The following is a 12,036-nucleotide window of genomic DNA, read 5'->3' on the forward strand; positions in this document are numbered from 1 at the left end:
AATTATGACGTCATAATTTATTTATTTTTTCATTTGAAAATTTGAAAAAAAAATAAAAATTAACGGTCAAAATTTTCAATTTTTTTTTAATTTTTCTTTTATTATTCTATAAATACTTCATTCCTCTTCCATTTTTCATTTTACACACAAACACTACACTCACATATTCTTTTCTCTCCAATTGTTGAAAAAACGTATGGCGATGGAAACTCCAGCGGCGGCGGCTCGCGGCGCTCTGGCGGGTTCGACTTGAATTCGTTTGACGATTGAGCGAGCATGTACAACTTTTTGGGTACTCCTGGTTCGTCGCTGGGCACCCAAGCCTCGACGACTCCGTCGGCGTACCAAACACCACATTTTGATGTAGATGCATACTATCGTCCCTCCCCCCAAAGGTACGGGCAATCGCCAGAATTATCCCAAATTCCGGAGAATTTTCCGGCTGAGCGCACTTTGGAATACCGGCCGATAGGTGGAGGCTCCGCCAGGATCGGCGTCAATGCCGAGGAGGAAGAGGGCGACCACGAGGTTGTGGGGGACGGCGGCCGTCATCCATACAGCCAAAAGGGAGACGTTGGCTCTGTACGGCGCTTGGATCAGCGTCTCGTACGATCCTGTCGTCGGGAATCAACAAACCCACTTGTATTTCTGGAAAAAATTCACCGAAGTTTACAACGCACGAAGGCCGAAGAAGACCTTTGCCCGCAACGTGAAGATGCTACGCAGTCATTGGGACCGATGCGATAAAGATGTCAAAAATTTTTGCGGGATATACAGGGCAGAAGAGGCGAATTACCAAAGCTGGAGCCGTGGAGCCGACATTCTGAGAGCGGCGTTGCGGTTCTTCAAAGACGACGTCGGTAAAGATTTCAAGCATGTTGAAGTTTGGTCGCACGTCCACCACCTTGAAAGGTGGGTTGGCGGTGTCGAGTCGGGCTCGGGCTCGAAACGCACGAAGCACACAGCGCGTGGCCACTACTCGTCTAGTGATGGTGGCGAAGGCAGCACCTCACAAGAGGACACGCCAACCGATGATGCAGAGGGGTCTTCCGGTTCACGACGTCGGCCCCAAGGGACCAAGGCGGCGAAGGCGGCTAGAGCGAAGGGGAGAGGAAGGAGGAGGGGCCGCGGCGAATCAAGGCAGGTGGGCTTGGGCTCGGGCTCGAACACCCTAATGTCCATGTACCTTCTCGCCACGATGGTTGACACTTAAAAAATGAGTCATCGCTAATTTGAAGCCCATATGGACGGAATTGAGCATATGAAAGCTCAACTTGGTATTCGGGATCGATCTAACTTGGGTGCACCGCCGACTTCGGGGGATGATTCCCCGGCGGAGTAGTTTTTATAATTTAATTTAGAGTATTTTAAGTATGTATTTTTATTTTTATTTAGGATTTTAATTATGTATTTTTTAATTTTTTAGGCCTTTAAAATTGTAATTTTTATTTTATTTAATGAAGTGTATTTTTATTAATTGAATTTGCTGGAATTAAAAATAAAAAATGAAATTGAATAAATAGTTAAGGGATGAGATGGTTAAGAGATGGAAGGATGCATGTGTTGTCTCTTAGATGAGCTGAAAAGTACAGTGAGGCTCATGAATAATGAAGAGATGTGACGGTTAAGAGACGGATAAGAGACAGGGATGCAAATGACCTCAACATTTACGAAAACTAAAATATGAAATATCAAATTTCATCATCCAAACGTCGTTAGAACATATGCAATTGGGATCTCGTTGGAATCCTTATAAAATTATCTTTAAGTTGATATATTTTTTGTGAAAAAATAATTTAAATAGAGAGAGTTACGTAAATTTAAAGTTTTAAGATGATTTTAATGAGAGGGAATTGACATTAATATCCTCTAATTTTATTTATTAATTTTCTTAATTAAAAATATAATTCATATGACATTATTTCAGCCACTAGATATTCTAATCTAATAGCTAAGATTTAGTCTTAGTTTGAAATTGCTAATTAGTTAGCCATTCATCACTTTCTCGACGCTCCATAATAGTATAATAATTTCGTAATCCGAAATACTAATTAATGGATTTACATCTAATTATTTCACATGTACACTTTCTCTGTTCGTGACCATGTGATTTTAATTGACTTCTTCTTTGCGCCACTTAAAATATGCTTGGTTTTGATAAAATAAATCCTACTATTATATTTAGACAAGTATGCTAATAAGTGGGTCCTTATTCTATATAGTAATCTAAGCCTACCCATGCACTTTAACAATATAAGTTATACTCCTACTTAGAACCATGCTTTTGGGGTAGCAAAACAATTTGATTCTATCTTATTGAGCATAAGTAGAATTTTATGTACTCAATAATTATACAAACATATGATCTTTTTAGATCAAAAGTATTGAGACCCATTGAAAAAACATATACTAACAAATTTGAAAACACTATATCTGATATGGATGCTTTATAAAGCATCTATAAAGACCCTTTCTTACAAGAAGACATGTAATAACTATTTATGAGGTAGTGCATATCTAGTGTTTGATTGTGTTCACACCATGACCAAAGTGCCCTCTTACAAAAAAATGATTCATGAGATAATGTTACGCAAAATTTCCATCTTTGACATTAATTATTTACAAGAGCAATTTTAAGGAGTCAGAAATATGGCTTTTCTCTAAAGAAAACACAAAGAATGCTGAGAATTTTGTTAGTATAATGTTTTTGGCAAAAATTGTTAGATATCAATATGAAAAGAAATTACACTATGAAAAAAGGTAGATATAAAAAAGAATGGGATGGTGAATTGAGTGTAATTAGTGGGGTCAAATTTCCCTTATCCTTAGAAATCCCACCCACCACCAATGGTGACCAAACAAAAGGCCCTATGCCAAATATTTAAGAATATGCCATTTTGACGGCCCAGAAACCCCCTTCTTCTCCACCATCCTTTTATTTATTTGTATTTATGTTTTTAAAAATTTCTTTTATTTATTGAAAGCAAATAAGTACTTTTTAATAATCAAGACTTTTCATATGTCCAATTAGACCGTATGTCACCAATAATTAGAGTCCATTTCTATCAATTACCTATGTATTTAATTCCATTGAGGGATTATCCTCTGCTTCCATCACCACTCCGTTCCACCCAATTAGAACAATACTACCCATTTTGTCATTATTTTGTTGTTTTTGTTTTACTAATTTGTAATGCAATAATTTAATTTCGTTTCAAATTATTTTTAGAGTGATATGGTAGATGTATAAGATATGATTTATTAGAAATGAAATCTAGGTTTGGAGTTTGTCTGTATTTGTTCATCCATTACGGGTCCGTTTAGTTTGCAACACTGTATCTTGAGATTAAATATATAGTGTATTTGGTTCATGAGATTGAATCTCACAACTCAATCAATAATTATGTGATAATTAGTCATAGTCAATCATCTCCAACTAAAACAATCTCACGAATTAATCCTAAATTATACTATCTATTTTAATAGTACTATTTTATCCTAAAAAATCAAACACTACCTACATATATTAGAACATTTCAATCGGGTACAAATATTTTTTTGGATCCGTTGGTTGATTTAAAGACGATTGATGTGGAGGGCATTGATTCGACGATGATCAAATGAGCGTGCACTAGCAAAGCAGCGGAATATCTATACACACCAGTGGCTTATAAACAAAAACAAAACCCTCATTGCTACGTAAACGATCGCACCTTATATTCTCCATCGTCCGTCTCCACTCAGAATTTCCTCTATCCTCTCTCTACATGGCCTGACCCTCCACGTGTACGGCGGCGGAACCAGGCGATACATACTCCTTCAAACAGATGGCGGCGATGCGCTCCGACACCTCCGCCCTGGAAGACGGCCAGAGCTCGCGCACAGGATCTGAAGTCAGCGGCGGTGGTAGGGGATTCATGCTGTTTGGAGTGAGAGTTTTGACGGAAGGATCGTTCAGGAAGAGTGTGAGCATGAACAATTTGGCTCAGTACGACCAGCTGCCGCAGGATTCCAGCCACGATGTCGCCGCCGGCTATGCTTCCGACGACGTCGTTCACCCCTCCGGCAGGAGCCGCGAGCGGAAAAGAGGTAATGTTTTGGGGGTAATTGATTGAGAAATTGGCGACCTGATTTGATTGTTGAATTGAGTGCGATTGTGGAATTTGTTTCAAAATTAGGGGTTCCGTGGAGTGAGGAGGAGCACAGGCTATTTCTATTGGGGCTGCAGAAGGTTGGGAAAGGAGATTGGAGAGGGATTTCCAGAAATTATGTGAAAACCAGAACGCCTACTCAAGTCGCAAGCCATGCGCAGAAGTACTTCCTCCGCCGCAACAACCACAACAGGCGGCGCCGGAGATCCAGCCTCTTTGACATTACTACTGATGCGGTATTTCTCCCACCTTTTAGTTCTTCATTAACCTTCATTTTTGGAGTATTTATTTACTTCTAATTTTCATTTAGAGTATTTGCTATGTTCATTCATTTTTAGGCGTTTTCTTTGTTTTCACCTTGCATAACACAGAAGTTAGGTATTCTAATACTACACATAATTCAATTCCCATAGGTAATTAGGTACGAATAGGAAGTCCTCTCCTTGGTTTAATTATCCGAGAAATTGTCGGTATTCAGTAGTCATGAAATTAGTTGTTAGTACTCCAATTAGTTGTCACTTGCAATAAATTGTATGTGACTTTGGTGAACTTTGTTGATTTCTTTTGCTTTCAACAGGTTGTGGGCTCTGCCATTGATGATGACCAAATGTATCAAGAAAATTCAGCTCAGCCTCCACCACCAACACAGCAAACCAAGAATCTTGAGAAAATTCCCCTGCCAAAATTTGGCATGGCTATCACACCTTTAGTGGTGCCAATCACAACCGAAACTCCAATGGACAAACTCTCACTTGGTCAAGTCAATCAGCTCACCAATTCACCAAAGCCCATTAGGCCAATTCCCATTTTACCAGTCCCCCCATCATCGAAAATGGCCGGCCTCAATCTAAACAAGACAACGACAGCGGCCGCGAATCAGCCTCTGTCACTAAACCTGTCCATGTCATCACAGGCGCCTCCGGCCAGTCAAGAGCGACACGCGTCCGCCTTCCAAGCAATGCCAGCTGCTGGCTTTAATGGGAGTGGTGGAGATAGCATGATAAGTGTTGCTTGATGGGAACCTATCTATGGTTGTGGTGGTGATGTATGTGCTGTAAAGTGGGGGTTTAATCTGCTTTCTACCATCCAAGAGAAGACAAGATATCCAAAGTTGGAATAGTAGATTGTTAGATTATTTAATCTGGTGGATATATATATATAATTATATCTTATTGTACAGGGTTAGGGAGATAAATTATGAAAGTAGAGGTCGTTTTCAGTAGTTGGGGAGGGGAGGGGGTTGTTTATGTTATTGTGTTGTTGTCTGTAGTTAAAATACTTATTGAATGTTTGTGGGGGTTGGTTTATTTAAGGTTTTATCAGCCTGTTTCCTATGTGTTTTCGGCGTTTTCTCTGAAAACAAAATTATTAAGTTTCTATCAAAGTTAGGGGCGGGGCCACTTGCTTTTGTCACTTTGGTTGACATACTATAGTTCATTTGTATTTATGCCATTCCAATCACTCATTCACCAAATTTTTGCATAGTAAAACTCAATAATTGATGTAACTGTCGCAGTGGTGGACGATTTATCCTCACCGGTCTTTATGATTGTGGTGATTTGAACTTGGTAAACAATCAAAATAAAACTAATTACTATAATTATCATGCAAAAGTCAATTACTCGAATTTGTTGGATTTGTTGGAGAACCTCTAAAATATAAACGGCTTATATTACCGTTTTCCAATAAGATACGACGCTTGACTTTTGTAGGTTGGGTTTAAACCTTAAGATCCTCGAAACTTAGTTGCAATTCTCCTAAAAGAAGAAAATAAGAGGAAGTTGCACTTCGGAATTTATTAATATAAATAGAATTGTTTTCTTAGAACATGGGGAACCTTTATTATAGTACTTGTTGGTGTGGTATCCCACTCATGTTACACCACTAACTTTTTTTTAGATTAAATTTCGAACTATAGTATTAATTAAGATTCATTATATCTATATACTCCATCCGTGGTGTCCCAATAACTAATCTTCATGTTGATTTATGGCAATTCAATTTTCATAATAAATGTTTATTACAGTTACTATAATATTATGGTTTTTGTTTTTTTTTTAATGCAAATTTAGTTAAATTTAGTTGTGGGAAATAAATGGTGTGTTATATTGCTAACTATTTAAGTTGTTAACTTTGCTAACTCATCAATACAGTGTATTAAAAATGTCAAGACGGTGGCATCAAAATGTCAACACATTTTTAATACAATGCATTGATGAGTTAACAAGTTAGCAACTTAAGAAAGTTAGCAATTGATCATGCCCCTGGAAAATAAATTACTGAATTAGATACGAAACATTGTGCAAATTAGTGATGAATTTAGTAGAGGCAAATTTTTGCACTTGGTTGATTATGTAAAGTTTACTTTTCTCGTCTTAATGTTATTTTCGTAAAGGAAAAGTTGAGATTTCTTTTATTTTGATCAGGCGTAGGTAAGACTAATTGAATTCAAATTTACAAAATGGAAAAGAAAAATTAGCTCTGTACAATGGGATTCGAAAAAATAAATCAAGAGTGTTAGTCTAGTGATATGTCATTACTCGAATTCAAATTTACAAAATGGTAAAGAAAAAATAGCTTTGTACAATGGATTCGAAATAAAAATAAATAGTGTATTAGTCTAATTCATCTTGACACGATTTTCAAATTTCTGTTTATTTAACGAAAAAAAAAGTAGGAAAACGATGTCCGGTAAATTTCACAAATTAGTTTGTAGGGGCCCACGTATTGGCCCAAAATTTCAGCCCAATTAGGCATTGGTTTGTGTTCGGGCCCATAAAATGATCTCAGCTGCATAGAGGCATAGTCTACAAAGAAGAAAATGTACATCTATAAATGGGCGACCCATGTGGAAGTAGGGAGGGGCTACAAGCCCCCAATAAAAACATTTTAAACTTTTTTGTTCTTTTTGCATAAATTTATCCAAGTTTAATGTAAATTATTATATAAAATTCTTTAACAATTGATCAAAAACACCCAAAATTATAACTTCTGAACAAAAATTTAGAAATCACAGCCCCTATCGATATATATGCAAGATTTAGCAACGGCAACGCTGCCTAAGTGCTTTTATTGAGAAGGAGGAGGAGGCGGAGGAGGAGGAGGAGGCAACGGGAGCAGAGGCGGCGTGTAGTTACGAGAGTTCTTCTGGTGAAACTTGTTAATGAAAGCGGCGGCTTTCCCATCTGTGATGGCTTCAATCTTGTTTCTAGTGTGGAAGCTCTTTATGTAATCGGAAAAATAATGATCATGATCATCCTCTGTCTCTCTCACTGATGAATTAGTCGGTGAAGATCTCTTGCCTAAGTTGATGGTTGCAAGAGTAAAGGATGAGAGTTTGATAATGTTGAACACCAGCTCCATTGATTTCATGCAAACAGACTCCTTTTTCTCACTCTTGTTCTTGTATGCCTGCTTCATTCTCGATCAAATCACATGTTTTCTTTTGTTCAATTCTCTCTCAATCAACGAAAATTTTCATGTTCAATTCGTTTCCAAATTTCACAATGTTATAGTACTACTATGTGAAAGGGTCTTTTCACTTTTGTTATGATTGGATGGAATGTGAATGTTCTATTTATATTTTAATTCAAATAAGAACACGTGGAATGAGAATGTTGGAAAAAGAGAAAGGAAGAATCGATCTTTTTTCCAAGAATTGTATGTAATCTTAGCCGGATGAAGAATAGTTTGAAAAATTAAGTGGATGTTGTTATCATGCAGAATCATTTATTATCCCCTTTTCTGGAAATTGTATTATTTTTCAAGTTTTAATACGCATATGTGGGGGTTTAGAGCACCAGCACCGGCGGACGTCCACCGGGCGTCGGACCGGCGTACCCGACGTCCGCCATTGGGGGAGGAAGGCGGGCGTGCGGACGTCCCGTGCGGACACGGGAGTTCCGCGGCGGTGGCGCGACATCCGTCGCGAAGGCTACATGACGTCCGCCACTGTGGCATGCGGACAGACGTCCGCGGCGGGCGTCGGATATATTTTTAATTTTTTTTTCCAAACTCTATATATACGACTCGTTAAACTTCATTTCATTCGCACCACTTGTGTTAACAAGTTTCTATCTCTCTCTATATTCATTTCTTCTGACGAAATATGCCGCATTACGATAATTATTCCCGCGTCACGAGCGAGTCACAAACGCAGAATATTCCCTCGCCGTGTATTCCATCTTGAGTTGGGGGAAATGCCAGCGGAAGTGCACCGATGTCCGGGATGATGCTCGGAATGTAACGATGATATAGCAACCCCAAATGGGGGGATGATGCTTGGGTACTACAATATGCCCGGGATGATGACGCCCCAGATGCAACAGATGCCGGGGACGATGCCCCAAATGCAACAAACGCCAGGGTTGATGCCCAAAATGCAACCGGGGGGGATGATGCCCCAGCTGCAACAGGGATCCACTGCCGCTGCGGGAGGGAGCAGGCAGGTGTCCCTCAACCAGCTGGGGACAATGTCTATCGTCCCTATATGGATTTATTGTGCAGTGATTCTCCCGTCCGTACTTCGCTGGAGACTCGTACTGCCCTGGAGACTCAGTTCCCGGACTCCGAGTTGTTCTCTTTTGATGATTTGGGGATATCTCCGTGGACGTCGCCAGCCACGCAGCCAGCAGCACCACCGGCGAGGATGCGAAGGGAGGGGAAGAGCAAGGCCACTACCTCGCATGCAGCGACCGATAGTGGGGCGGGGGTGGAGGAAGGCGGCGGCAGGAAAAAAAGGACCGCCTGGAACATTCAGGAGTGCGTCGCGCTGGCAAAGGCATGAATCAGTGTAGTCGAGGATCCATACGTCTCGTCCAACCAGGTCATCAACAAAATGTGGTACCGTATTAGCCAAAGCTACCTCGAGAAACCGGCCGACGGGAAGGCTCACGGTACAGAGCAGTGCCAGAAACAGTGGGAGCGGCTGAAGAAGCAACTCAGTCGATTGACCTCCGAAGATGTGAAGCTTCTGTCTCACCAGCAGTACCCCGACAGTGAGAAGGGGTTCGGGGAGCTCAAATATTGGGAGGTTTATCTTGAGGTGGAGAATTCCCCCAAGTTAATGGTGGGTGTTGAAGCTGGGTTGCCGAAGCGGACGAAGATCAATGTCTCTGGCGAGTACAACAGCAGTGTCGGTTCCCACGAACTCCCCGAAGCCGAGGCAGAGTTCCCGACACCTCAATCGTCTTCCCGTCGCCGTCGCCCGATTGGGCAAAAGGCCGCGATGCGGATGGCTAGGGGAAGTTCCAGCGCCTTGCAAGAGGTCCACTCGGAAGCTCCTTCACAGATCACTCCCCAGCTGACCAATCTCGCCGAACTGCAGATGACGCAGTTCATGATCGAAACAACGAAGAAGTGGCATGCAGCGACAGATCCCATGTACAAGCGGATGTTGAAGGATGAGATCGATACTATGAGGAGAAATCTGAGGCAACCCCTGCGGGAAGTCCGCGAGGGAAGACTATGAGAGGTCCTGTTAGGTTTGGTATACTGAAAAGCATGTTTCGAGCAAGTTTCGCTCTAATAGAATCTTGCTTGTATACGTAAAACTCTATAATCTACTTTTAACCCGATTCAGTATTATTCGAGCAGTTTCGCAAGAATAGAATCAGTATATTATTACATTGTGTTTGCTTGTGCATTTAGAAGATGTTTTATAAACATTTGAATGTATAAGAAGCAAACAAAGTCTAAGTCTTTTGCTTAGTAGACTGGTTGTGGGCGTCGTCCACTTTAAGGTAACACAATCGGTTCTATGCAATGCTTTGCAAAAGAAAAAGAAGAATTTCACAACCCGAGATAGGCTTAGACTACCTATCGTGAAAGGTTGCAATGTCAGTCCGATTATTTCTAAGCCTTACTGAAATAAGATGACGTTGGTGTGGTATAGCACTGAATGGATCTAACAGCAAGACGTGTCTTTATGCTATCTACTGAAAGACTAGGTCTTGATAAAATACTATTTCTTAATCTACATATGTTAGCATTGAGCATACGGTATTGATTATGCACTACTTTGACTTATCAAATGGTGCGGGTTTTTCGCAACCCAATAATCCTGATATATTGGGTAGTGGTGATTAATATCTAGCGGTGCTAGGATTGCTATTATGTTGAATCGTGCGCGAGGTGAGTCTCGTTTGATAATGTCCTCAAGAGGAACTTGAACAAGGTTTTATTATTCGGAAAACTAGCCAGTTGGAGTTTTATTACTCTATGAATAATAAATAAGTGTTTCTTGCTAAGTCCACTCTTGGAATTAATAAGATGTTAATTAATTAAGTCCATAGCAGACATTAATTAATTAATGGACATTTATATCTTAAGCGCGGGAAATATATAATATAAATAATGGAAACCCGGATTACTTGTAATTTCGGATTTGGATGGGGAGTGCAATATTACTTCTGTAGTGGCTGCTCGTAATATTCCAATATAAGCTTGTATTAAATTGTGGGTTCAATTTAATTAGTAAAAAGCTAATTGGGCGAGCCCATATCCAAAACCTTCCATAGATTCCTGTCTGGGCCCAAAAGGAACTTAATATAAATAGGAGAATAAAGGAGACAGAATAATGACAATTTTCATACTTGAAATTTTCGAAATTTTCGGCCCCCCCAGCTGAAGGAGATTTCGATTTCTACTCCTTTTTCCAAAAGGATTTCTTCTGTCTTCTTTATTCGAGTCCTAGTATTTTGATAAGATCAACCCACACTGATATTGGAATACAGTTCGGGAACCAGAGAGAAGATCCGTGGTCTAGTATTGAAGATCATCACGTGGAGAAGGCGCAAGCAATCGTCGATTCTTTGGAGAATCAAATCGGTAACTCTAAACCGTAGAATTCATGTTTAGGATTTACTTTCTTTAAGCATGAATTATTTGCGTTCTAGCATGCAATTATCTGTTTAACATGTGAATTGATTAATCGCATAATCGGTCAAATAGATCCGTGTCTGATTTATTTATTTGTACAAGTCTTCCGCTGTGCAAGGGGCACCAAACCCCAACATGTCCGCCACTCTGCAGGGAAGGTTATGGGAAGTCCTTATGACGTGGCAGTGCTGGGAAGGCTATGGAAAGTCCTTATGACGTGGCATGAGGTGTTTTTGGGAAGTCCGTCGGGAAGGCTATGGAAAGTCCGTCCCCACTGGGGATGCTCTTATTAACCGGTAGTACTTTTTCATTTTCGCTTATAAAGTATTTTAGGACCTTCTAAATCGGCTGTACTTTTTTAGGGATAGAATATATACTCAACTTCTAGTTAGTCCTATAGTATTTGAAACTAAAATACTCCCTCCATCTAACAATAGCAGTCCCATTTCTAATGGGCACGGTTTTAATACGAGTTGGAGTGTGTAATAAATGAGGTGTGATAGTGGAATTTGGGACCCACATCAATTGTGTTCAATTTTTTCTTTCATCTTAATTGTAAAACAACAAAGCTGCCAACCTTTTTTTTATGTTGCTTAAACGTTTTTTAATGTCATTAATTACAATGACATTTTTAATATTTCTATTTTTAAAATGTTCAATCACATAAATAAAAAACTGAAAAGAAAAAGATTGCTCAAAATGTAAAAACTGCTAATTCAACAAGATTAGTTCAAAATATATGGAGGGAAATAGAAATTTCTACTCTCCCTTTACATAATTTTTGGAGGAGAATTCGAACTAAAAAAATGAAAGTTTCAAAGTGCTATAAATACATCAACTTTATACATTTAAGAGACCTTCTATCAACTCCAAAACTCAAAATCTCCAAAAAAAACATCCTAAACAGCTGCAGTTATAAATCCCTCAGAAAAATTTCATCATAGGGATACAGAATGGGCAGAGGACAACTCTATACTTGAGAAGCAACATTAAGAACAATGTGTTG

The 12,036-nt window shown here is 39.6% G+C and overlaps 2 protein-coding genes across 2 annotated transcripts; both read left to right on the forward strand.

Annotated features, from left to right (window-relative positions):
* The first annotated feature begins 499 nt into the window (after positions 1 to 499).
* On the forward strand, positions 500 to 1,213 carry LOC125206403 (glutathione S-transferase T3-like). Its single transcript, XM_048105661.1, has one exon. The coding sequence runs from the start codon at positions 500 to 502 to the stop codon at positions 1,211 to 1,213; it is 714 nt and encodes a 237-aa protein (XP_047961618.1).
* A 2,428-nt stretch (positions 1,214 to 3,641) lies between these two features.
* On the forward strand, positions 3,642 to 5,564 carry LOC125207482 (transcription factor MYB1R1). The gene is made up of 3 exons (XM_048106853.1): positions 3,642 to 4,089; positions 4,179 to 4,387; positions 4,729 to 5,564. The coding sequence occupies exons 1-3, from the start codon at positions 3,828 to 3,830 to the stop codon at positions 5,164 to 5,166; spliced, it is 909 nt and encodes a 302-aa protein (XP_047962810.1). The 5' UTR covers positions 3,642 to 3,827; the 3' UTR covers positions 5,167 to 5,564.
* Positions 5,565 to 12,036: the final 6,472 nt, after the last annotated feature.

Source organism: Salvia hispanica, chromosome 2, assembly GCF_023119035.1.
Source record: "Salvia hispanica cultivar TCC Black 2014 chromosome 2, UniMelb_Shisp_WGS_1.0, whole genome shotgun sequence".
NCBI lineage: Eukaryota > Viridiplantae > Streptophyta > Magnoliopsida > Lamiales > Lamiaceae > Salvia > Salvia hispanica.